The sequence below is a fragment of the Colletotrichum karsti genome, assembly GCF_011947395.1.
Source record: "Colletotrichum karsti strain CkLH20 chromosome Unknown Scaffold62, whole genome shotgun sequence".
Lineage (NCBI taxonomy): Eukaryota > Fungi > Ascomycota > Sordariomycetes > Glomerellales > Glomerellaceae > Colletotrichum > Colletotrichum karsti.
This window is the reverse complement of record NW_024065962.1, coordinates 130,661-155,315: the sequence shown is the minus strand read 5'-3', so window position 1 is coordinate 155,315 and position 24,655 is coordinate 130,661. Positions and strand designations below refer to the sequence as shown.

The following is a 24,655-nucleotide window of genomic DNA, read 5'->3' as shown; positions in this document are numbered from 1 at the left end:
ACTTCACATTCAGTATCCGAAGTAGTAAAAGACGTGTCGGTATGACCCAGACATGATAAAAACAACCAGCAATCTCCCGCTAACCAGCTTCACTCCAGGTGTCGAGCAAGTCAGCCTCTAAACCTTCTATACAACCCAGAGGCCCTCCGAGAAACGATCCTCCGGCATGCAGCGCACGCAGACCAACCCGAATCTCCCCATCGTCAGCCCGAGTGCATCCACAGACAATCCCCAGCCAGCACCAGACAAGCGCTTGGTCCAGATGAACATCGAGAAAGAGCTGGCTTCCCTGACGACCACCCTGTGTCTGGTGAAGATCGAGGACGCCTTCCCGTCCCGGCCACGAGCATCATCCAACTTGGAAGCTGTACTGCGACGACTGTGGATGGAGGGCAAACTGGTGCGCAGAGACGTGCGCATGCGCACGAGGGGGAAGAAGGACAAGGCCACCGCCGCGCCAGGAAGCAGACTACGGCGACGACGACGCGTTGCCGACCGGGACCAGCGGGGCGTCATTCCAAACGTACGGTGAGGTGACTCTGTCCGTGAGTCAAGAGGGGGAAACACAGCTGGGCTCTCTGCGCAGGTCTCGAGTATCTCCGAGGCTCATGCATGGAACAGCTCGATCGGTATAGGACGGCATCATCATCTCGAGAAAAACGAGCGTAGGATCCGATGTTCGTTTATTTGGGGTCCTGGGCATGGTGGAAGGGAGGGAGGGCATACGAGAGCGATCGCAGGCTACGTCGCGCAGTGATGACGGGATGGTGGCGAGGAGATCGCATCGTTGGATTGTGAGATCAACGACTGGAAGTTGGAGGTTGCTCCGCATCCGGCTGGAACGCCCACGACGACTGTCATTCGGGTTGCGGAACGAGATCTTGGGGCATGGAAGGTTGAACGAGGCAGTCTAGCGCAAAGGCCTGGCCCTCCGCCACGACGACTTCAGACCAATGCTCCTGCAACCTCCTGGCTGGCGATGCGCCATCTTTCACCCTCCTCTTGTAGCACGTAGATGGGTTTGGGTTGTCCGCTGTTGTGGTTGTTGTATGATCACCCAGGCAGATGCGCAATTCGAGGACGGTGGAAGCCCAGGGTTCCTCCGTCAGAGTGTATACAGTCGTCGTATGAATCGAATAAGGGTCTGGCAACGTTGGACGAGGCAGTTGAGCCTTCACCCGACTCTCGCTTCCATGCATAACATTTGGCCAGCACGTACTATGCTGGTACAGTCGGCATCATCTCGTGAAGTTGCTGGTCAGCCTTCAGGAGAGTTCCACATGAGAGAGGGATCACTAGACATCAGGTTGGAGGGAGAGGAGATGTTGGCTGTCAGCGAGGCATGCGCGACGAGTAATATGCGTTGCCACTAGAGTCGAGGTCACAATGGAGATTGGGAAACCTGCAGGCGAGGTACAGAGCAGACGAGTCGGCGAGGAAGACTTGGAGCACCTTCTTATCCCTCAAGACGTCCAGCGCCCCAAGTTTGTGTGGGAGGCTTTGGACAGTTGTTCGACAGGTGGTGCGCATGCTAGAGAAAGCTCGTTGGAACACTGTTCACGCAGATACTGACGCGCCTGGAAGGGAGGGACTCAACACGTAGCTGCGTCCGTAGGTTGGAAGAAACTAGCTGGATGCAGCCGTCTGGATGGGGTCACCGATTGAAAAGTCGACGGGTACACCTCATGTTGCGGCCGGGATCGGCTATGCGTGCTTTTCTGACGCAGACGCAGCATCTGGGTGTGGTCTCGAGAGTCACGAACTGGGGAAATACGTTGGAAGGTCGCCAAGGTGGGTTGGCGGAGGCGAATTGAGCGCCTTCGGTCGGCGCGAGAAGATGTTGGCGGTGAAGGTGGAGATGGAAAGGCCCTGATGCAAGGACCTCACGAGAAGATCTTGGAGCAGCGGCGGAACCCCTTTGGCAGCGTTGAGGTTGAGGTCACGATGCGATAGCAGTCGACTGTTCGGAACCACAGCCACGAGACGCACATCGAGATCAAGTCATTTGCTCCACCACCAACATCATCACCAAAGGGCGTCATCACGAAGGACAGCGCCATAAAGTCACGTTTGCTTGAGAACGGCCGTCTTGGACCACAGCCAGCACTCGGTCTCGATCCATCGCCGAAGCAGTTGAAGCACAGCTGGGATCTGGTAGACGCCCTGCATGGTAATAGTCGATCCCATCAGCGTCTTGGTCCAAGGTTCGGGAACACCGTCGGCCTTGCTCGTGACGGCAACGAGCCGCCATTCGCGGCCTTGCACCACAATGCCAGGGAGAGGCCTCAGTCTCTCCGCCGCCGCCGCAGGACATGGGCGCACGAGCAGACGACTCGAAGGCGTAACTAGGTCATACAACGAATCCCACTGAGCGATTAACCAGACCGCAATCCGATTCACGGCATTGGCCCACCCGTGGCTGGCAATCTTCGTCTCGACAGAGGTCGATCGGTCTCCGAAGAGGACCGGGATAGTCGGCAAAATTGATCGATTTCGTGGCCGAAGCTAGGACCGCCGCGTCGAGATCCAAGCAGGTTTCCCTGGCGTAAACACAAAAGCCAACCTTCCTGTTATGACTGACGGAGTTGTCGGATCTCGTAGTGTGGATCTGCGCCGATGTGCTGCTCGCTGTCAGCCATGCCCCCGCGGCGAGATGATCATGAGCCTACCAGTCGTATCCGCCGATGCCTTGAATGTGTTCGAGCGCGTTGTGTAGCAACGGTCGGTGAATCGCGGTGTTCCACTGTCTTTCTCCATGATGGACCGTCTCCGCATCATACGCCTCAACCAAGTCTCCCGAGGCGTATGAAATTGATGCGGTCGGACCCAGTTCGTCTCGTTGGAGGGGGGCGCGGTGATATCGGGTAACGGGTGGCCGGATGGCAAGCGGCCGGGTCGCGAGGAAACGTGTCGTCTCGAACCCATCGGAACTGGTGATTCGTCGAGTTTCGTCGAGACTTCGGTCGGAAGAGATGCCTGTGTCGGGAGTGATTAGCTTGACGCGAAACATGATCTGGAAAGGTCACCAACCTCGTGGGTACGCGCGGTGATCCCAGAACCCCTTCCCAGAGCCTCATCGCGGCTGAGGAGATTGTAGAGCTTGGGAGAGGGCGCAACCGGCCCGTCAAAGCCCATGTATACGATGGAGTTCTCGACGGCCATGAGGTTGGAGTGTTTCCGAGGATTCGTTTGCACTTTTCTTTCCGGAGACGTTTCCGAAGATGTCTGGAGCGACGTCTGGCTGGCTGGCGAAGGTGACGCAGCTGGCCTCGGACTCTGCCGTGAGACGAGCCGTCAGAGAGGAGTGTGTTCGTGGAGCCTCTGGGGTTGGCTCGAGGTCGAGAGTGGTATCATCGGGATTCGGTTGCATCCGCGGAACGAGGTTTCGACGGGGGCGGTGGCCGGGGCATCGGCTTCGTGGAACTCATGTCGTTTTGTGCAGGACCGAGGTCCTTCGTGTCGAGCACATCACCGGCGCACGTTGCCCTGTGCGAGAGGCTGAACGGAGAAGACGGAAGACGGTGCGGCGAAAGAGAGATGCAGAAGTTGGCTTGCATTGGCGACTCGATGTCGAAATGAGCCTGCCCTCGCTGAGGGGCAGTAGAGGGAGTCGGCGGAACCTAGCGAGGACAGCCGATCGGAAACGGTGCCATCTTTCAGCATGAGAGAAATCGGGGATGATCGAATAGAGGCGCGTTTTCGAGGAGTCGACGGAGTATTTGCTGCGGAAGCTGGGGTTCTGAGGATGGAACCTGGCGATGCGGCGGCTTGCGGCGTTGGAGAAGGGCACGGTTCGGAGGGACCCGACATTGCAACCCATTGAAGTGACCTGGCAAAAGTTCCATATAAATGGTACCTTAGGTTAGCTAGCTGTGGGAGCCCGTGGACCTGAGCGTTCTGGTAAAAAGAAAAAGCCAGCTCACGTAAGGGTGGCTCATTCATGTACGTGCGTAGGTCGGGAAAAAAAAAACCAGAAAAAAAAACAGCTGGAACTCACCTGAGAGTGGAGTGGCCCAGGCCCGGGGGTGCTGCCTGCTCCAGCTGCTTATGTAAGCCCTGCTCGCCCAGCCAGAACAACCTCGACACCGTCGACCTGAGGTGCCTACCTCGGGGATTTTGGAAATATCGCAGGTAGGTAGATACACATAGTACCTACCTCCGGCCTGAGGTCCAGCACCCGGGGCAAACGGTTGAAAAATGCCAATTGGTTTGGTTTGGTTTGATTTCCATTTCCATTTTCATTTTTATTTTTTAGTTGAAAAATGCCACCTAGAAATTTAATCAAACCAGAACACAGGCAGTTGGTACATCGTCAGTTGGTACATCGTCAGTTGGTACATCGTCAGTTGGTACATCGTCAGTTGGTACATCGTCAATTGGTACATCGTCAATTGGTCTATCGGCAGTTGGCAGCTTGTGTCCGTGCTGCTGGTCGAGGAAGCAATGCTTAGTAAGCCACGCTTAGTAAGGTCACCTGCCGTGACCAATTTTTCTGGTCACAGCTGGGCGCCTGCCATGACCAAGTTTACTGGTCATACCTCGGCGCCTGCCGTCTCAAGCAAGCTCAATGCTTCCCGTCAATAACCAATCCACGACATGACCGCCATCGCTTCGCTGTCCGCCGCCCATTCCACGCCCACGAATTGATGCCGGATTCTCCGTTCGCGATTGCACCCTTTGTTCTGCACCTCAATTACCTCGTCGTCGACCCAGCTGGAACCCCACGCTGCGGCCTGGCCTTCGGCCTTGCTCGACCTCGAAACCTTGCGTCATCGTGCCCACTGCAGCACCAAGATCTCTACATTTGGCCATCCTTCCTAGCACCAACTCACCAAACTGTTACGTTCGCTTGTCTGATACCCCAGGCACGTTGGCATTGCGCACTCCCTCCATTGTCATGTCAATTGCTAACCCGTCTTGTTCGCAGCGTCCTTCACATCCACGAAACCCTCCACTGGCTCGAATCGATACGCAAGTGCTCAGCACGTCCGTGGCCCTCGGCCGTCCCCTCGTCCCGAATCAATACATACCAGAACCAGTTCATGCGCGGCCCCAACCCACGACCTCATACCTATCGCCTTTGCTACACGAGTACTGTACCTGATGACCCGATCGCGTCCAATTGGTTCGATCTTACCTCCAGGCCATCAAAGTGTTGCTGGCTTCCGGTCCAGTTGGGCAGGTCAATGAACGAGAACTCGGCTTCTGCACTTCGTCGCGACGAGCGCCCAACGTTTACCCTTCCCTACCTCCGACAAGACTCGGTGTCATTGCGACCCGGTTGCCGCACTCAGATGCAAGCCATGCCGTCGTCAACATCGAACGCAAATGTCATCAGGGGCGCCGAGGAGCGGCATGCAATCACGTCTGTAATGCCGATGACTGGCCGCGACGTTGCGTGGACGACTACGAGTCCAAGTTCAAGAATATCACGGCCGACGTCCGTGACCTGAAGCTGCGTCGCATCGCGTCGTCGGTAACAACCTGGCCTCAACCAGCATGTCCACCCTTCACTGTCTGCGATTCCGGAGATGCACCTGCCGAATCCACGATCGATAGTGCCATCTTACACCGCAAGACTGGAACACAAGCGCTCTGCAACCATAGGGCCACCGATGAACGGAGCTCCATCCTAGCGGACTTCTTGGAGGGCGATGGACAAGGTCTCACGCATGTACGCCAGCACGGGCTCAACCAAGTTCTAGACCTCGCCGGGCGTTTTCGAATGCTTCTCCGACAACCTCTCGGCTTGTGCAACTGGATGAGCGGTTTACTTCTGGACGCCATCTTCCTCCCATGGACAACGGCAACGCACTCTCGGTACACGTCTGATTCCGAGAACGTCGTGGTTGTCTTCGATGTTAGCACCATGCCGATTTTGCGATACACCTCTCTGCCTGGACGTTCACCGTCCTTCGCCAGCAGGTCGTCCCAACTCCAGCCCTTGCGACACCAGAGCGTCTGGCCCAGGGATCGAGTCATCGCCGTCTTTCACGATGCCCTGCTGCCAACACAGCCAACTCCGTGAACCATGCGCGAGCATCCTCCATCTCTACGCCGTCCGCCCCGTCCCATGGCCGCTTCCCCCCGCAAAAGTCCACTACAATACACGACTGAGTGTGCCGTTGAGTTCTCGAGGGTCCCTCGTCGCCGCAAACCAAAGACGCCCCTGTCGTCTCGTCTACATTGTCTGCAGCCACAACACTCCCGGCCTCTCCGAAGGCAAAGAGGGAAAACTTAAACTCCCTGAAGACACGTTGCCATCATCTCAGACCCCACCCTTCAAGAACGACGCACTCGCCGGCGCAGCTTGAACTTTCCTCGGCAACGGTGCCGTCCGCATGGAGTTGATGCACCACCGGGCTTACAAGGTGCAACTAGTCATCCAAGCAGTCCATATTGCCGATGTTGACTGCCCCCTGCGCGAATACCTCTGCCTACCAGTGTCCAGCACTGGGCTGGTTCAAACTTCCTTCACAGCGAGCGGCAACGTCGCTGGGAAATTGGGAACCACGTCCGCTTTCCCCGAAAAGTACACAGCTGAGAACATCATCTGGTGCATGCCGCGAGAAAAGCCTAGATTCTTGCTATGTTGCCTAGACATAAGTCGAGATCGTCCGTGGCCGGGAGTTCCGATTATCAACCAGAAGACGCTCCACCCTGATGCTCCTGTTCATCCCTCGCTTTCGGATGGTTGTGTCGCAAAACGTTCCGATACCAATCCCAAAACTCCCGCTTCTCCTGTTCCGAGTACTGTCTACGTGGCGGCGTCTCCGCATCTTCCTCGGCATGCGACGGCCCCGGTGTAGCGGCCTCTGCGGTAACCGTTCGACTTGGGACTTGGTTCGTTCGCTGCTGCTCCTCACTCTGCAAGTCCATGTGAGAGAGTCGGTCGCTAATCTCGACTTCCTCAGTGGCCGCATCCTGATCTTGACCTTCAGCATCCTGGTCTTGAGCTCCAGCATCCTGTGATCCGTCAGCCCCTTGATCGTTCTCTCCGGGTGTGTTTGTCACCTGGCCCTGAGCATCCTGCCTCTCCTCCGCCTGTGCCTCAACCCAAGTGTCCCTCCATCTCTTGACCGTCCCACGCATATACGTCCCAAATTGCCCTACGCTCTCCGGGTGGGCGTTCCAAGACTTCTTCCAGCCCTCCTCGCCGGCCACCTCTACATCCCAGCCGAGATATTTGAGATACTCATGGCCCGGGTCAACTTCGTCGATGACCGCCAGCTTCATGCTCTGCTCGTCGTGTTCGAGGAGAAGGTTCCGGAATCGGTAGATCTCTCGCGCGACCGCCTCCTTGTCAACGGTTGGCAGCTTGGAGGCCATCTCGCGTTTGTGCTCGGACGCCAGCCGGTCGATGCTGCCTGTCCCACCCGACGTTAGCTTTCCGTCGCACTCGTCAGGGACTTCACGTACTGAACTTCGCAACAACGGTGCGGAGAGGTAGGCGATCGTTTCTTCTCCGGTTGCTGGCCTGCCGTTTTGGCGTCTCTGGCATGGCATGCGAGTATGAGACGTCAAGGGAATCGAATCTCAGGCCTCAGCCGTGGTGATACGGGGACGTCTCCGTGGAGACGTCTGCCTTGTTTGGTATTCTGATGTTGGGATGCTTATGTACGGCTTCATGGTGCGAGCTTTCGGCAGGCGACCGGGAGGCATGTCATTTGTGACACTCGACAATGTCTCGGGAGTCTTGGAGTTCTTTCATGGACCAAGACCACTTCAGACCACTTCCTGTTCATGCTGGTCAGATCAAGCCGAGCCGAGCGAATGGTTTTCACGTATCCGAGACACTGGTTGCTGAAGTTCTGCCAGATACCAATCGACAATTCTCGAAACTACCAAAGCTCGACCCATTTGCGGCAAGTCTCTATCTCTACCAATAGCCACTCATACTTCAAACGGACAATCGACCAAGACCTTTCTCTCCATCCCCGCCAATGTCAAAGCACTGACTGTTGCAACTTTCCCCCAACGCAAACGCGCCTCACCGCCATCCCACCCGGCGCCAGAACTCCCCACAGAACTCATTTGCAACGCGCCACTTCCCGTCCGGATATCTCGCCATCTTGCTGAACTTGGGCTCCACGTCCACGAGATACCGGATCCGCGTCGCGTCGTCCTCGAGAGCGTGAGCAATGTCGAACGTCACGTCCAGCACGACGGCCGCCCGGGGGTCTCCGCTGGCGTGCCTCGCCCAGACGGAGTTCCTCATCCGCGCGATGGCGAGCGTCACCGCCCTGTGCGCCTCGGCGTGGTTTGCCGCGCCGGGGTGCGCCGACAACTCGGGCGGGTGGAAGGGCGGCGCGCGGGGGTCGAGCTTGAGGAACGTGAAGGGATCTTGGAAGGACGTGGGACGGCGGCCGTAGAGGTTGTAGAGCGAGTCGAGGGCGGAGCAGATGTTGTCGACCTCTTGGTTGATCTCTTCTTGGTAGATCGTGTTCATGTGGTCTGAGGAGGCTGGAAGATGTTTCGGGTTGTCCGTGGAAGAGAAGAAGTACAAATGGAGAACGCGGAGGAATATCGTCAGAGCGATTGCCACGATGATGTAGGTCTTTCCGGTGCTGCGTCGCCGTGAAAGCATGCTGGTCGTCTTCATCTCGGTCTCGACGTTGTGGGATGGGATTTGGATTCCAACTTGGCTCCCGCGGGCCGGCGAGGATATATGCGAAAATGGCAGAAGGTACTGGCACGTCCGGAAGTGGCCGCGTGAGGGCGTCGTTTCAGGCCAAGTCTCGACCCTTTTTGTCAGTTTCGTCTCTAGCCGGATGGTCTTTGAAGCGGGGAGTGCTGTGATGGGTTGACGCATCGTTCCCATATTGTTCTCTTTGGCCCAGTGTTGTCGCCAGATAGCCAGAAAAGCCACCAAAGTGTGACATGATATGTGACAGCACCTGCTTCCAGATAATTCGTACCGAGGTTCCTAAGTATTTGATGACTCCGGACTTGTGATCCATAAGTATCAAGAGATTTCAACTCATACTGCAGCTTCGCATATCCTCTGGACTCTCCTTACCTCTTCGTTCAAGGTCTTATCTCAGCCAGACCACCAACCTCACACCATGGCGGATAGATTTGAGCGAGCGTTCAGGTTGCAGCAGGAACTGAATCGCAGGGGCGTTTCGATGCCTCGCCTCCTGAATGCAAACAACTCACCCGCCATCTCGTCCGCGCCGAACGCTGCCGAGAACCGCCCAACCCCCTCCCCGCAGCCGCAGCATCGACAGACAGTCCCCCCGGCGACGCGCACCGTCGACCAAACGGCCCGGGGCCGCGACGAAGTGGCTTCATCTTGGTCGTTTCCCGCTTTCTCCGAGATCCGGCGCCGCGTGAGCGACGGTTGGAGTTGGACAGCCGAGACGGTAGCATCGAACTTGTGTGAAGTCTGGCACGTTGCCGGATTGATGGGGGGATGCGTTCGCGTCGTCTGGATCTACGTGCATGGAGTCAGCAGTCCTGTTCTGTGCTTTATTTGGCGACCGATCAAGTGGGCTCTCATCATCGTCGTCATCGTCCTCGTTGTGTTGGCCGCCTTGTTCGGAATCGCAGTCCATCTCTGGGACGCATCCAACCTAGCAATCCCATTATCCTTCGTCCTGTCTCTAGGGCAGGGCATCACAAGAACCATCACTTCCTGGGCCGTCTGGACCACGAGCAAAATCCATGCCAAACCCCTCGGCACGAACACCGTCCTCACCATGACCGCATCGGTCTCGCCAGCACCGGCCTTCACCCCGGCTCTGCCCGTGGTGTTCATCCCCAAGGGTCTCGCGCCCGAATTCAGAGACTTCGAAAACTGCATGGACTACCTCAGCAAGATCCCCATCGGAGCGGTACAGCCGAGGAACGTGCCCAAGAGCGTGAGCATAGTTTGGGACGTGCTGGCGGGCGGCGGTGACAACGTCGGATCCCGGAACGAGGGGAGTCTCACCGGTCCGATGGCCTGGAGTTCCATCTGGGACCAGATCCACCCGTCGCTCAACACGATACGAGTTCACAACGTACTCGTCACAGCGAACGAGACGCGCCAGTTCGAGACGGAGTCGGCGCAGGCAGCGCGTCTCCTCCAGGACATGCGCCAGCGACCGGCCGCCGAGGAACCGGCCAGAACCTCGGGGTTCCTGGGCTGGCTGCGCGCGCTGTTCGGTCCCGATGGCGTCGAGGAGGCCAGGAAGCAGCTTGTCAATGTGCGGCTGAGCGAAGTCGGCAAGATGGTCGAGAAGTCCCGGAATTCGAGGCAGTGGATGCACGATACCGTGCGGAACATCCCGGACACGTCGATGAAGGAGGTCAAGGAGACTAGAGTCACGTTCTGGACTTCAGTCACGTTCTCGACTTGACTCACGCTTTGAATTTTGGTAATTTATTATTAGTACTGTCAATTGATGTGTTTTCTCAATGCCTTCCCGTGTTTCATGGAGAAGAAGGGGGCAGCTAGCAAACTTGCGAGCAAACAAACAGAATAAACGAGCCGCTCTTGGCGATGATTGTATTCAGTCGTTTCCGTGGCACCCTTGCGCTTCCGGATTTGGCACGCACGTGCAATCCTTTGTTTGCCTTCTCAATCAACTGAACCTCGCGAACGCATGTCCACTGACGGCATCCCGAGTCTAAAGCGCGCCTCACCTCGCCGGACACTGCCAGCATGGAGTCACATCTGATACGAACATGCGCCGAGCCATGCGACCATCCGCAAGACGGCTTCACCATGCTCCGCCTCTCCCTCAAAGTCCCATACGCACCGCGATCGCACCGCCGAGGCTCCGAGGCCTCCGAAAACGACAGCCGCCTGCAGTCACTAGAGCTCTGCTTTCACGACGACTTCGCCCCCGATGATGCGCAGCCCATCTCCCTCCACTTTCGATCGAACGACACGACATGCTTCAAGACGTCGCTGGTGTATCCGACCCCGACGCCGCCATGTTATATCCACGAGCTGGGGGCCATCATGGACTTGACCACGCCGTGGGGACCAGAGATGGAGGAGGAAGATGACGCTTCCATCTCGGATCGAGAGGCGTCACCAGATGGGAATGAGGGACCTGCAGTATTGTCTCTGTCACAACGCTTGGGGTCGCTATACGGTTCGATATTCTTCTGTGGGATGGGGATGATGCTTCTGGTGGGATTGGGGATGGCCGCGCTGTGCTTCACGCCGTGCTTCACGCCGTGGCTTCGACCACCACAGTCATCACCAGAGTTCGTTTTCCGTCACAATGTCTCGGCGAAGAACGTCTCCCTCGCATTACACCGTCAAATCCTCCAGCTCGAGCACCTCCGCATCTCGTCGGTCCAAGACCTCCTCTCTTACGCAAAGGTCGAACGAGACCCGGACTTCCACGAAGTTTCCTCCCTCATCGAAGCCCTCTGCCAGACCACGATCCACATCACGAGCATCCAGAAAGGCCACCGCGACGAGGAGGCCGAGATGGCGTGCAGCTCCCTCATCTGGCACTCCACGATCATGAAGTCCCACTGGCGTTCCGTCGGCGCCGAGACGCTCCACGACTGGCCCAACAAGACGCTCAACGCGTTGCGGCGCACTCACAACGGAATCGATCCCGATTCGGGGACTCGGCGGGTGGCCTGGGTGTACAAAACCCTGGAAGACGCAGACTGGGTCCGGTCGTGCAAGTTCTGCGAGTGGGATGCACACGGGGTTCGCGGGTGGCACTTTGCCTGCGAGGAGAGCTTTCGCGCGCTGCTGCCGGCCTACACCACCGACGTGCCAGACGACGTGACCGAGAGGGCCAGAGAGTACCTGGGCGACTGGGCCGATCGGCACACCCGCCGGCGCGCCGAGACGATGCGAGATCCCGGATGGAGCGTCAAAGGCGGTCTCGACGGGCATCCGATCGACTCGTGTCCCGAAATCACGAACCACAAACTTGGGGTCGAGGACAGTATTGTCTCCGTCGCGCGGCACATGTTTGAGATGAGGGCGGACTTTCGGCGGCTCGCCGTTTTGCTGCAGAAACACGGGCTCGCTCCGGGACTGCGGCGGCTCCACCCGGACAGCCGAGCCTCCGCGCACCCCACTCCAATGCCGACCGTGTCTCCACAGGCACGGGCGACGGCGACCCACACCGATTCGCCGATGTACCGGATGAGACGCATATTCCGGGACAGCCTCGGTATGGGAGATGCTCCGTCCAGCTCCGCCATGGATAAATACATAGCAACCATCGACTCGAACGCAGTCAAGCTGTCCGTCATCTTGGACAGCCTGGAAGACTTTGAGCGCGCACTCGCACGGGCAGCGCTGGGCCACGTCAGCGCGTGCACGCTCGGGAGGGACTTGTGGAAGTACCTCGGCGCCTTGAACAAGGGTATGGAACCATCAGCCTGGGACGTGGCTGTTGAGGGCGCCTCTCCCGCGGCGGCGGGGACGCCCCAGACGGTCACCCTCCAGGTGTCGTATACGAGCTATACGATGGACCCCGTCGAAGCGGCTGCGAGGCTGGCGGACGGGGTCGCTCATCTGTCGTCCGCGTTCCCTCCGTTTCCGACGCGCACGCCGGTAGTCTTCGAGAAGGACGAGGACGTTGACGCCGAAGAGGTGCTGCGTCAACACCCGTGGATGCGGGACTTGATGGACTTTCAGTACGCGTTATCGAAGGTGGCTGAAGGGGATGACCTAAACGCAACGATGCAAACACGGGAGGGAACACTTTTGCGCACGGCGACACGCGGGGAGGATGGATGACTTGATCCGTAAGAGTTATGAATGACGAAGACTTGTGAATGTCTTATGCAGGCACCCGGTTTCTGCTGTCTAGACCGTGACCTGAGAAAATTTTGCAAAGCGGCCGCAACCCCCTTTGCATCATGCAGCTACCCGTCACGCGCGACAAACAAATCATACCGTAATCACCCTTGGCGATGTCCCTTGACCCCTTTGTGGTGGTGGAGGTTTGGTTTTTTCTTTTGGGTTTTTGGTTTTTTTTCTCATGAAGGGGTAAGGGACATCGCCTTCGAACATTGAACCCTCGACTTCGACGTTGAAAACTCGACTCCGACGCTCTCATCCCAACCACACCAGATACAAATCCGTGGCGAGGATCAGCAGGCATCGAGAAGGGCTGGCCAGACCCTTCCCGAAGCCGCGTCAACCCGACGGACACCGGTAATACATACAATCAAACAACACCCGATCATGACCATCATTCCCCCCTCCCAAATCCAGATTGCATCCACCCAGACACCAGAGTGTCAGTACCGAGCTCGACGCAACAACGACGCATCACTCAGCAACGCCCCCACGGACGCGGCGCACCACGACGGTCGCGTCTCGTTCCAACAGCTCCTGCCACGAAGACTCCGCCAGGCTCCATCTGATCCCCACCGCGCGCCCGCAGGGATCAAACGAAGTCCGGCAAGAGTAGTGGTGCAGGACTGGATGGACGAGGGACATCTGTCGTGGTGGCGGTCTTGGTGGTGGTGGCATGGGGGCAGCGAGCGAGGCGTCGGAGGTTGCGGTGCGTGTGTGTGTGTGTGATTGAGAGACGCGACGTGCGAGGGAGAAGAAGACGGAGTGCACATGGCGGATGAGGCATGCCAAGGCGGATGGGTGGTGGTGGTGGTGATGTTTGTTTGCTTGTTTGTTTGTGGGTTGGCGTCTTCCTCTCCCTCTCGCGATCCCGTCATCCCGTCGGTCGAACCAGCAACGCCGGAAGAGACCTCATCTCATGGCTGAAGGGCAAATGTCAGTGAAGGTCCTTTAATCTCGGGAAGTTGTGCGCACTTACGTCCTAGAGGAGCCATGAGGGCATCCGCGTGTATGATGTGGGTTGCGTTCGCAGGAGCTTGGAGGCAAGGCACCGATGCGTGGCAGTGGTTCGCAGCAAGAGCAGCGGGAACGTGGACGGATGCAGAGAGCAGAGGAACCACGACGCGGACGGTCCGTCCCTGATATAGAGCCCTCCCTCTCTCCTCTGGGCGTCGGCGTGGTTCGTCTCGATGAACCCACTTCTGCGAACGATGATGCCGCAGACGTGGACAACCGCTTGAGTGCATGAGCTGTTCTGCATCACGAACCTCTCGCACACATGCCCTACAGTCTCTACCCGTCGATAACTGGGTCGAACGGGTCCAGAGGGGAGCACCTCCTCCTCCGACGGCGACGAGCGCGCATGGAGGGTTCGGATGAACCGTCGCGGGCATCAAACGGATCAAACGGAGGGAAGACCCAAAACAGCTCGCGTAAGGTAAAGCCCCCGCTCAATGCTCATCTTGTCCTGTCTTATGTTGGCTTACCTGTTCCATGCAGCTTCCCTTGGACTGAACCGGTCTCTCGCGCTTTCCTCGCCAGCCAACTTCACCGTTCAACAACACCAAAAAGAAGAAAAAAGACATCGACAAACGACAGTCACCGCCATCGCCAGCAGCCATGAGCTCCAACGCCGACGACCCCATCTTCCGCAGCCAGTTCGACAGCGATGAGGGCTACTTCAACGCACTGCTTTCTCGACGAATTTACCCCGGAAATGCTGCCATCGACCCTTCGTTCGCACCAGCCTACGACGCGTGGCTGCAAAACTTTGACGAAGACAGAAACCCCGCTCTCCACGCGACCGATCTCTCGAGCGTCGCAGACTCCCAGTTGCCCGAGAGCGTAAGCGGTGTCCGCTCCGATCTCCTTCAGGACAAGATGGAGAAGTACAGCGAGGCGTTTGATCAGTACCGGCGGCAGCGGTCGATGGAGTACCGCCAGCACGAACAGCCCGCGCCCTTTCGCCCGGTCCCAAGTCGGTCGCCGTTCAACTTGAACAACCAACAATGCCAGCATCAGCGGCACATCCTGCCCCAGGTCCCCTACAGGACCTCGAGTTCGCAGAGCGTGCCTCTTCAGGGTGAGAAGACCACTAGCCCTCCTCTCCACTCGTCTCGTCGAGCACAACCTGAACTGACTCCGAATCCCGCAGCTGCTCCCACGGCTCCGACCCAACGGCGCCAAGAGCATCAACAGAACATCTCGAGCCGTCCCTTCTCGGGGACCTCGGGTCTGCAGACTGTGCCTTAGGGTTAGGGTTACTTAGGGTTACTTAGGGTTTTGCCTTCTTCCTCCATCTTGTAACACGGCGGTCGTGTTCGACATCTCGCCTTCTTGTGTTGGCTGCCATCATGGATCAACACCTCTCGGAACCGCGCTGTCCGCCGGGCGTCGAGCCGCACGTGAGCAATCAACCCCCACACTAACACGCACGACAGGAGACTGACTGACTGACACCGGCGCAGGATCGGATGAGCTACCTATTCCGCGGCAAGGTCATCGGCGACCTCGTCTTGAAGAACATCGGCGATCGCAACCAGGTCACCTGGCGTGCGCAGGACAAGGTCGTGATCAACTACTTCCTCGCCAGGAACGGCTTCGACGAACTCGTCGTCAGGTCCCCGAGCAAGCTCCGTGAGCTGGCGCAGTTGCTCAACGTCGACGTCGACTGGTTCCAGCAGACCGAGTGGCCCGCGATCGAGGGCAAAATCGCCTCCTCCCTCAAGTACCACCTCGGAAAACTCATCAACAATGCCCAGAACGGGTTCAAGAGGCGCTTCGACGCGGACCTGCGAAGGTCGGTGTACACTTGGCCCGAGGAGCTCCGCCGAACACTTCTCAGGACTGTTTGCGAGGGCTGTCAATGTGCTGGCAACGGCGGCGATGGCATCGTGCACGTCCATGCACCGGGTGGCGGACAGGGTGAGGACCACGGCGGCAATGGCAGAGGCGATGGCGGCGCCAACGGAGGGGGAAACGCCTTGCCTCGTCCGCGAGACCCTGCAACGCCGCCGAGACGAGCGCCACCTGTATCCCCTCCCGTCACTCCGCCGGTCTCTCCGGCGAGGGCACCTGCGGGTGTTTCCGAGCGTGAAGGTCCTCGTGGTCGGCCGATTAGTCTGCCGGTCTCTCCGGTCTCGGCGCCCGGAGACATCGCCGGCGCAGACATCCGCCACGGCCTGCGGCACTCACAGCTACCGTTCAGAGCCGTGACGAACCAGTTCCGCCGCAGCCTGCCGCCCCGCCCACGACCGCCGCCACAGGGCCTCAACGGAAGCCTCTTCAACGACCAGCCGGCCTCACAACATCCACCGGTTAACCTGCCGGTCCCGGCCCCGGGATTGCCGCAGAGAGACGTCCGCCACCGACTCCGCCACAGCCTACCGCCTCGCATACAGCCGCCCGCAGACATCCCCGGCCGAGTCGTCCAGAACATCCCGCCGGCACCACAACAACCACCCTCCCAGCCGCCGGTACGGCCACGCCCAGCACCCGCAATGAACAACAAACCTCTGGGCCTTGCACTTCAAGATATGATGAGCCGCCGGCGTTCGCTCACAAACAGGTCTACCGCACACATGGCCGCGTGCAGCGACCTCGTCGACACAGCCCTGAACGCCATCCGAGACCCCGAGGCCAGAATCCCCCTCTACGCCACCGTACTTCGCGAGCTGCTGCCCGCGGGCGCCGACGCGGCTGCGTTGGACATGATGCTCGCCACCCTCCATAACGCGCAGGGTGATTTGGGACAAGGGGCCGCCGAGCCTGTTGGGCAGCTGCTGGAGCGTGTGCGGTTGCTCCGAGCGGAGCGGGAGCGGGCGAGGAGGTCGTTCGAAGCGGCGAAGGAGGAGGCGTCGGAGGTCATGAGGCGATGGGCGAGTGAGGGGCATTTTCGCGAGCTTGGTGATGCTCATTGGCTGCAGGTGCTCTCTGTCTAGGAACATAGCTGGGGGGATGTTTGGTTCTGCAGTGGTGATGTGTGTGGGAGAGATGACAAGAGGTCCAATACGTCTTGAATGTTTTCGCTCAAGTGCTTTCTTGTTTGACCCGCCGGCGATCGTCTACACCCATGTCAATTCGTCGGGACTTGGTCGCAGTCCATGGAAACGAGTGCTGATTTGTATGGAGGTGACTCGTCGAGATGAATGCCAACGCTCCCCGTTCCTGTAGCTCTGGTATCAGCCGGGCTGCAAGAAAAAGCGCAGATGGACCTCCCTCGCGAAGACTTCCTCCATCTTGTCGCCTAGAAGCTTCCTTACCTCGAAGTAGCCCGCCCAAATCGCACTTTTCCTCCCATCTTGCCGACGAGACACGTCTCTCGTAAAGCCGGATATACATTGGTTTCCCTCCTAGCTTGCCCTCGTCCAGCACCGAGGTTTGTGCGCTCGCTTCCCAGCCAGGAGCACCTGCTGCTTTGCGCCGTCCTACCTCAAGGCGATCATGGTGCAGAGGGCATGAGGGTTGACGTGACGATCGTAAAGTCTGCCGAGAATGCTTCCTCTAGGCTAGCGCAACAGCTCAGTTAGTGACCCATTTTCGGCCCCGCGCACTCCGGGCCCGGGCCGGTCACGGGTCGGCTTCAGCCCCGCCTCGTCGGCTGGAAAAATGTCGCCTACACTTGAATCGAAGCTAGGCTTTTTCAAAAGATGAAACCAACTTCAGGAAAGGGACTGGGCCTACACCGCGACTTAGCCTCACGTCACCCCGCCTGTCAAGTTGTGCCTCAAATTGAGTTGACCGGTTGAGCGGCACGTTATTCGTCAGTGCGATTTTCGTGCGTTTTCCAATGCCAGGCCCTTGCTAAGCACAATGAAAAGTTATTTGAACTTGCGTTTCTTGTTAATATCTAGAGGTGATACCATAAACTCTGATGAAGAATCCCGAGTCTCCACTGACCGATGTCGAAAGCGCTTCTAGTAAAAGAGTGTCGATCGCGCGTTTCAACAAGAAAAGGCTTGTTTCACGCAACAACGTCCACCAAAGCCAACCCAGGGTAGCCAAAGAGCTCCGTGGGCTCCTCCTGTCATGCGCAGCATCTCCCTCATACCGGGGAAATCATCGAACTGGCTCCAACCAGCACATATGTATGTAGGGCTTCGAGGTCTCACGGCGTCGAATGGTGTCGGGCATTGACCCAACCGAGTGCCCTGGTTCCCTCCGATAATTCCGGCCATCTCCTTCACGCCATAGACAATGCAAAACCTGCTCCAACCACAACATGCAGGTGTATAACTTTGGAGTTTCTCGACTTCAGATTGGTTCATGTAGTTGAATGTCGCCGCCGACGCATGAGGCATCCGTCGTCTTTCCTATGGGACCGAACACAAATTAGCGATGACCGAATCCATGACTCTTTAGCGTGAGCTTACCCGATATGTTCAGGATTTAGTTCGTTCCATCCCGGCTCGAAAGCGGAGAGTCGGAGTTCGGCTTCTTCTCGCACCTGTCAGCTTCATCTTGAAGGGACTGAATTCCACGGGCCAGAGACTCCAGGCCGCTGATGGCGAGCGCGTCGTTGGGATTCCGGTGGGCAAGATCGCGGATCCTGATAACGAGGTCGATCATGGGACCCTTGAATACCACCTCCTCTGGCTTTGGCTGGTCGTTTTCGGAGGCAGCTGAAGAGGAGCCTGTTGCGGTTGGCTTCGAATCGACCACTGTATCGGGTCGCGCAGGCACTTCGGAGGGCGATGCCGACGAGGAGTCCATCACGGCAGACTTGGTATTGGCCATTTTAGAGCGTAACGGATCGCTTGTGGTAGTCGTTCCCTTTGAGACCGGAGTTTTGATGCGACGTAAGTTGCAGTTGTGAAGAGAGTGAGAAGTACGTGAGCATTAAATTGGCAAGATTGGGGTGGTTGTTGTGGAAAAGATTTTGGTTTAGCGGGGGATAGTCTGACAGAAGGTAGTCGCCGGGTTTGCCGCGATGTGGAACCGAGTTAGAAGAGGAAAGAGCGCTGCATCGATTGCAGTTGCCCGAAAACACTCAGTTGGCGCTTGCCTAGATGGATCCATTCATTCGAGGAAGAGGAAACTGATGCTCGGGGAAGGAACAACGGCGCCATAACCTCGCGAGAACTTTTGACATGGCGGAGAGGGTGAGGCTGAGGCTGAGGCTGAAGGACGGGCATCCAAGGCACCGTCACAACTGCTTCCTTTGAACATCCCAGATTCTCATCAACGCAAAAGCGTCGCCACCATTTTCAATAACAACTGGGACCTTCATCCACGTTCTTCACGTTCGAATGTTTGCATCAGAGTCACACTGGCCGCCTCTGTCAGTGTCCAAAACCGAACATCTTTCATGCGCCATTCGGATCTCCATCTACGGCACCTACCTCTCTCTGTTGTCTTGAACGGACGCGTCGAAGGCCTCGATGTCGGCGTGACAACTGGGCATACAGCAGACTCAAATGCGCGAGAGGTACCGGAAGCCCAATCGGATCGGATTGTGCGTATTCGTCGGTGGAATGATGTTTGACACCAAGGCCAGGAAGATACTTCAGCATCCTCACCACGTCAAACCTCCGAGGTGTTTACCCAAGTTGTCATCAGTTGCTAGAAAAGATGTTGGCGTCAGGAATATCTTGAGTCATCTGGCCATGCACGGGAAGCAGTAGTACTTCCTCAGTGACTTGATCTTTCCTTTCTTAAGGATATCGGTAGATGCTCCGAAAGAAGGCGTCGTCGTCACATGAATCTGGCTGCTCTCTCGTGGATGGTGTAAGTGGGCTTGCCTGTCTGTCTGCTGATTTATGGTGCCTGCTCCGTGTCATCGTGTCATGGGGAAAACAAGAGAGCACCAACTGTATCCGTAAGTGTTTGCCTCCCAGTTTGAATCCGTGACTCTTCTTTTGCCGCTAACCTCTGAAGCGCGGCCTGTCAGACCGTCATTCGTCACCATTCTCTTCCCGGCCGATGTACGTGATACTGCTTTCAACGCAGGCCTTTGCAAGTCGGCCGGTTCCCAACCACCCAAGCAAAGCCCGGAGCAGGCTAGACCGCCAGTAATGAAGAAGATGATAATGATGACAACCAGACAAATCCTGGGTCTTGCCGCTCATCTAAGCGAGTTCGCCTCGGCATGCAAGACCAAAACCTGCCGCCGCTGCAGATGACCTCCTCCGGCGCCAGCCGGCCGCGTGCGTCTTTCAAGTGAACTCCGGAGCCCGCCCCCGAGAAGTCCGCGTCGGACAGCACCATCGCCACCGCCCGTTGTTTGTTTTGAGTCTGGCCGAGAATCAAGGCATGATCGCACGCCTCGGGTCCAGACAAGCGGACCGCCGTCAGCGAGAGAACGAGAAGATGCCGAGAAGAGGACGAGAAGATGACGAGGAGATGACGAGAACATAACGGGGAGATCACGAGAAGATGACGTGGAGATAACGAGGACATGACGGGGATATCACGAGAAGATGACGAGGAGATGACGAGAATATGACGGCCACGAGCGCGAGCGCGATCCAGCGAACCGTCGTAAATATACGGCGTCGTATTGCTTCAACCATAACCCAGACAGATGTGCGTGTTTGGTGGGAGTTCTCTCGGCTGGTGCGCCTTTCTTACCTGATCCATTACCAGCCGGCTTTGCCAAAGCAGATGCAACGACTTCCCCGATGACATGAACTACAACGTGAATTTGTGACTGTCTATGAGATGTGGTCTCTGAGAGTCTCAGAAACGATCCTATGTGCCATCGCCGAATTGCTATGGATTTTCATCCGCCGGATCATGTCGCATCGAAACAGAATGGCAGGCCCGAAGCCGTACCGCACAAGGTTGGGTAGAATTGCGCCACATGGTATCTCCGGCGGCGTACGGCCATGCCTGGCCGTACGAACATCGGGGATCGTGGCGTGGACTTCGGCGTAACTGCTTGAGGAGACTTCAGTCTGGTGACTCCACCATGCATCATCCGGGCTTCAGCGGGATGCGGCTTTGACTTGCACAATGGCCGCGCTCGAAGTTGTCCAAGGTCACGATGCAACGGACGGCTTGGACTGATCGGGACGTACATATGACGGAGACATGTGAATGTTCACGCAGGCATGGCAATCCCGATTGAACGGGGTTTGACGACAACATGTACAAGTCCATCTTCACACCCCAATTCGACGCAGTTCACGACTTCTCAGTAACTTAAAAGAGTTTTGGAACAGCATGTCAGGTGCTTCCTCCATCCATACTCAACCCGCGTCACGACGTTCGCACCGGATGGGATGTTTCCGTAGTCAGAAGTTCGGAGCCAAGATCCGAGATCCAGCGTCGCAGCGGCACGTCGAGTTCTCTTTCTCTCCGACTATCATATCGAGGGCCACATTAGCTGGGGCCTTCCCCCAAGCCTCCTCCATTTCCCGCAGATTTTGTCGCACTCTAGCCTTCTCCGCGAAACGCGCTCCCAATCCACTCTTCGGCCGCCTGGTCCCAGCTCTACAGTAAACCATCGGCGCCGTCGAAGTTCGGTACGCGCTTCGTTGCCATGGTCCTAGAGGCGTTGGAATCCATCTGGACCAGTCCCGGGATGAACCTGCGGGCGGGGGCGGCTGTAACAGGGAGCGGGACTGCAGGCTGTGGGCCGGTTCGTGTTCCCTCGGGGCTTTGGACGGGAGGCGTGTGAGCTGTTGGTCAGGTTAGCTTTCAATCTCGACGTTAGACCAGGATACTCACCTTCAGCCGCTCTCTGGCGGGCTGTAGCCTTGAGGCGCCGGGACTGCCTGGCGTTCGCCAGCTGGACCTGCTTCTTTTCAGAAAGCTTTCTGCCCATCCTATTGGGAACATTAGCACTCGGCCTCGCAGAGGGTGAGCTGTGACATTACGTTGACTTGACGGTGGGTTGCAGATGGTGATTTTGGATGGAGAAGAGTTGGATTACCGGAGACCTGCAGTTTATTTTTTGAACGACGAGACGCGCCTCGCTTATTTGGCGAATTGAGTTACGTTTCTGGGCGCGGTTGTCATGGTGAATTGAATCTCGGGATCGGTCATGTAAATGACGGGACGGACGGGCGTTGACGCCGACGGCAGGCATGACCCGGACCTCAGCCATCCGAGCTGCTCATTGGCTGGAAGGGAAAACGGTGAAGTCGAGGTGACCGTTATTGCTATCGTTATCGGTATCGCGATAACGATAACGATAATCATCAAAATCGCCTTACCTACATCATCGCCGGCGTAGATGAATTGACGGTTCTCCAAGTGATGGGTGCTCCTAAAAAAATCAATAATCTATGGTGAGTCCAGGCTAATTAATTGGGAATAAGGGGGGTGTCTTGACTGACATTTACTGCATCCTCAGCTCCCTCCCGAAGGTATCGACCACCCGACTCCTACACAACCGCAAGAATCACCACATCACCACCCTTGCCTTGGTCATCCAAGGATCTCCCAGCGTTTTCTCATCTCCCCAATTATGCTGCACACTTTTATACCCCGCGTCCGCTTCGACGACAAAGCGCCAGCTCAGCACTCTTCCATACCTACACTGGCTTCGAAGTAGCTTGCAAGTACCTTTCCTCCAACGGCGACTCCAGCGACATGACCGAGTCCGGAACGCGACCTCGCCCACCGCGACCTACGGGATCCGCAAGTCCTTGAGGAAGTCTCGTCAATTGCAGCTACTACTGGCGGGAAACGTTCGGCAACATCAAGTCCAACTACTCAATTAACAACATCATCAACAACCACTCCAGGAGACCGCCAACGCTTTCGGAAACCCAAACTTCCAAAAACTCAGTCGGTGGGGGTAAATCCATTCATCTACTCGCCTTCATCACCCTCAAACCATCTATCAACAAGTCGCGTTGTTCTGAAGCTGCTGTGAATTCCCGCCTCGTTTCTCCACACATTAAGGACTGCCTCACAACTCAGGTCGCACGCTAACCGTCTCTCGTCATGCCAGTCAATAATCATGTCGTTTAACCGGAATACCCTTGGCATCTTCGAAGCTGTTGTTGATCCATACATCGCGCCGTCTTATCCGATAAAGGTGCTTATCCTCAAGAGACCCCCTTGGACATGGTGACAATGCGGCGCAGGTCCGAGGCATCTCAACGAGCCATCGGAGCCCGGCTTCACAGCCGACATACAACCAAGCGATTCCGTCGACAGCAGAGAAAGGTTCGAGGCAAATCATGTCTGGAACGCTGCAGACGCCTTGCTCACGGCGTAATGAGGGGCTGCCACGAGACATCCGACACACATCGAGGCGTTTGAATCACGATGACACCATGAACGCGTTTTGTCGAAGCTTCCAAGTACTGGGATGGGGAGGTTTTACCATGATGTATCTACTGCCTGCTCACTCATGATGTATTCGTAACATGTCGCGAGGCGCGTGGCAATTCGGGCGCATTGGATAGAAGGACCAAGTCTGCCGGGGTCGGATGCTGCCACCCTCGATGCGACAGAGCCGTGCACCTTTCGCAAGTGTGGCACCGATAGCTTGGCCGTATTGCAACGGAGTAATAAGATGTTCAAGTTGACCTTGTTATGCACACTGAATGAAAGACAGCCTCACGCGAGATGCGAACTCGTAGTTGGCCATCCCTTCACCAGACGAGACGACGATGCGTTGACAGCGCCATTTTGTGGGCAGTCTTTCCGAGAACCCACTTCCGGCATTTCCGGCATTGTCTTGGCCAAGACGGTCGCGGGAAAGATCTTGTCTGCATTCCAGCAAAGGGAGACATATGTGTCACTGGTGCCGGGTAGGGTATCTTTGGTTCGAGCGAGGGTGTGGCACCGGCCAGGGCCACCTTTAGTGCAAGATCGCGCTCCTCACGGCTCGTTTGGCGCATCACTTTTCAACAACCTTGCAAACGTGAGGGAAGATTGTATCTGATGTTGGTTTTGTGAGTTTATCTTATGATGCAGAGGACTTTTCCTGCATGTGTCCCTCCTCGCTTGAGCTGGGCTGCAAAGTTTGTGTTGAATTATGTCGACTTGACGCTTCTGACTACCAGCTCCACGTGAGAGACATGGCTACATAATAAACGAACTGGATCGATGTTGTCCCAGCTCTTCTCTAGAGTCCAATACATGGCAGTTTACGTTCCAGATCGAAGTGCTCTCGTCCGATTCATGTCACAAGACGTCACATTAGGAAGCCACACCTTGTGTGCCTGCTGCTCAAGGCGTGCTCGATGTCCTGTCTTCGGTTGACGGGTTGTCAACAGATACATGAGCATTATTCGTGCCGTTCCTTTCGGTCTTCAGGTTTCATAAGACGGCGAACGTGAAGAGTGAACTTTTCTGGCAAATGGCCGCCATGCCGATAGTTGGCAGGAATGGAATCTGTGTGAGATCTTTCGTAGACGTGAGAGGGGTGCTGCATCGATATGATGAAGGGAATGCGAAAGCTTCGACAACGGACGAGAGATGGTGGTCAAAAGATAAATTCTTTGGATATATTGCGCGTTTACTCTCACGTAGTAGAAGATGTCGGGAGCTTTTATGTGAACAAATCCCAAGTAAACCGCAGATACGGGAGAGAAGTATCAAGTCCGTGTAAAATCACATTTAAAAAACCAATCGGAGTAATAGCGTGGATACCTGAGAATGAGAGGTGTTTGGCGAGAGATAACGATCGCTGGCGGTCGATGACTTGGGTGGTGAGAAACATGTGTGGTGAGAGACCGTGGTCGAGGGCTGCGGTACCGGGAATCTCGCGGTGGATTATGGGCCTGTTGATGGACAGAATCGCGGCTCCAATGTCCATGACCGTCATTAATAGATGCCAAGATCTTGAAAGAAAGACGAAACACGGATTCTGCTGGCCGATGGGCGTATGTGTACGGCGAGAAACGCGGCGGCGGCGACAGGAGGGGTAGTGATATTGCGTGGCGAGATCATCATCCTTCTCTTAAGGTTGCCACTACTGTG

At 56.8% G+C, this 24,655-nt stretch overlaps 11 protein-coding genes across 11 annotated transcripts; 6 read left to right on the top strand and 5 right to left on the bottom strand.

Moving 5' to 3' along the window:
• Positions 1 to 166: 166 nt before the first annotated feature.
• Positions 167 to 532, top strand: CkaCkLH20_12619 (uncharacterized protein; the record flags this gene model as incomplete). Its single annotated transcript, XM_038895332.1, has 1 exon — positions 167 to 532. The coding sequence occupies one exon, from the start codon at positions 167 to 169 to the stop codon at positions 530 to 532; it is 366 nt and encodes a 121-aa protein (XP_038739373.1).
• A 1,532-nt stretch (positions 533 to 2,064) lies between these two features.
• Positions 2,065 to 3,162, bottom strand: CkaCkLH20_12618 (uncharacterized protein; the record flags this gene model as incomplete). Its single annotated transcript, XM_038895331.1, has 4 exons — positions 2,065 to 2,505; positions 2,564 to 2,621; positions 2,670 to 2,976; positions 3,060 to 3,162. The coding sequence occupies 4 exons, from the start codon at positions 3,160 to 3,162 to the stop codon at positions 2,065 to 2,067; spliced, it is 909 nt and encodes a 302-aa protein (XP_038739372.1).
• A 1,960-nt stretch (positions 3,163 to 5,122) lies between these two features.
• On the top strand, positions 5,123 to 6,028 carry CkaCkLH20_12617 (uncharacterized protein; the record flags this gene model as incomplete). Its single annotated transcript, XM_038895330.1, has 1 exon — positions 5,123 to 6,028. The coding sequence occupies one exon, from the start codon at positions 5,123 to 5,125 to the stop codon at positions 6,026 to 6,028; it is 906 nt and encodes a 301-aa protein (XP_038739371.1).
• Positions 6,029 to 6,639: 611 nt separating this feature from the next.
• CkaCkLH20_12616 (uncharacterized protein) lies at positions 6,640 to 7,501 on the bottom strand (the record flags this gene model as incomplete). The annotated part of the gene is made up of 2 exons (XM_038895329.1): positions 6,640 to 7,367; positions 7,420 to 7,501. 2 exons carry the CDS (start codon positions 7,499 to 7,501, stop codon positions 6,640 to 6,642), a joined length of 810 nt encoding a protein of 269 aa, XP_038739370.1.
• Positions 7,502 to 7,990: 489 nt separating this feature from the next.
• Positions 7,991 to 8,602, bottom strand: CkaCkLH20_12615 (uncharacterized protein; the record flags this gene model as incomplete). Its single annotated transcript, XM_038895328.1, has 1 exon — positions 7,991 to 8,602. The coding sequence occupies one exon, from the start codon at positions 8,600 to 8,602 to the stop codon at positions 7,991 to 7,993; it is 612 nt and encodes a 203-aa protein (XP_038739369.1).
• A 463-nt stretch (positions 8,603 to 9,065) lies between these two features.
• On the top strand, positions 9,066 to 10,343 carry CkaCkLH20_12614 (uncharacterized protein; the record flags this gene model as incomplete). The annotated part of the gene is made up of 1 exon (XM_038895327.1): positions 9,066 to 10,343. One exon carries the CDS (start codon positions 9,066 to 9,068, stop codon positions 10,341 to 10,343), a length of 1,278 nt encoding a protein of 425 aa, XP_038739368.1.
• A 368-nt stretch (positions 10,344 to 10,711) lies between these two features.
• CkaCkLH20_12613 (uncharacterized protein) lies at positions 10,712 to 12,709 on the top strand (the record flags this gene model as incomplete). Its single annotated transcript, XM_038895326.1, has 1 exon — positions 10,712 to 12,709. One exon carries the CDS (start codon positions 10,712 to 10,714, stop codon positions 12,707 to 12,709), a length of 1,998 nt encoding a protein of 665 aa, XP_038739367.1.
• A 1,683-nt stretch (positions 12,710 to 14,392) lies between these two features.
• Positions 14,393 to 15,025, top strand: CkaCkLH20_12612 (uncharacterized protein; the record flags this gene model as incomplete). The annotated part of the gene is made up of 1 exon (XM_038895325.1): positions 14,393 to 15,025. One exon carries the CDS (start codon positions 14,393 to 14,395, stop codon positions 15,023 to 15,025), a length of 633 nt encoding a protein of 210 aa, XP_038739366.1.
• A 101-nt stretch (positions 15,026 to 15,126) lies between these two features.
• Positions 15,127 to 16,713, top strand: CkaCkLH20_12611 (uncharacterized protein; the record flags this gene model as incomplete). The annotated part of the gene is made up of 2 exons (XM_038895324.1): positions 15,127 to 15,177; positions 15,241 to 16,713. The coding sequence occupies 2 exons, from the start codon at positions 15,127 to 15,129 to the stop codon at positions 16,711 to 16,713; spliced, it is 1,524 nt and encodes a 507-aa protein (XP_038739365.1).
• A 1,447-nt stretch (positions 16,714 to 18,160) lies between these two features.
• CkaCkLH20_12610 (uncharacterized protein) lies at positions 18,161 to 18,508 on the bottom strand (the record flags this gene model as incomplete). Its single annotated transcript, XM_038895323.1, has 1 exon — positions 18,161 to 18,508. One exon carries the CDS (start codon positions 18,506 to 18,508, stop codon positions 18,161 to 18,163), a length of 348 nt encoding a protein of 115 aa, XP_038739364.1.
• Positions 18,509 to 21,205: 2,697 nt separating this feature from the next.
• Positions 21,206 to 21,539, bottom strand: CkaCkLH20_12609 (uncharacterized protein; the record flags this gene model as incomplete). Its single annotated transcript, XM_038895322.1, has 2 exons — positions 21,206 to 21,393; positions 21,443 to 21,539. The coding sequence occupies 2 exons, from the start codon at positions 21,537 to 21,539 to the stop codon at positions 21,206 to 21,208; spliced, it is 285 nt and encodes a 94-aa protein (XP_038739363.1).
• Positions 21,540 to 24,655: the final 3,116 nt, after the last annotated feature.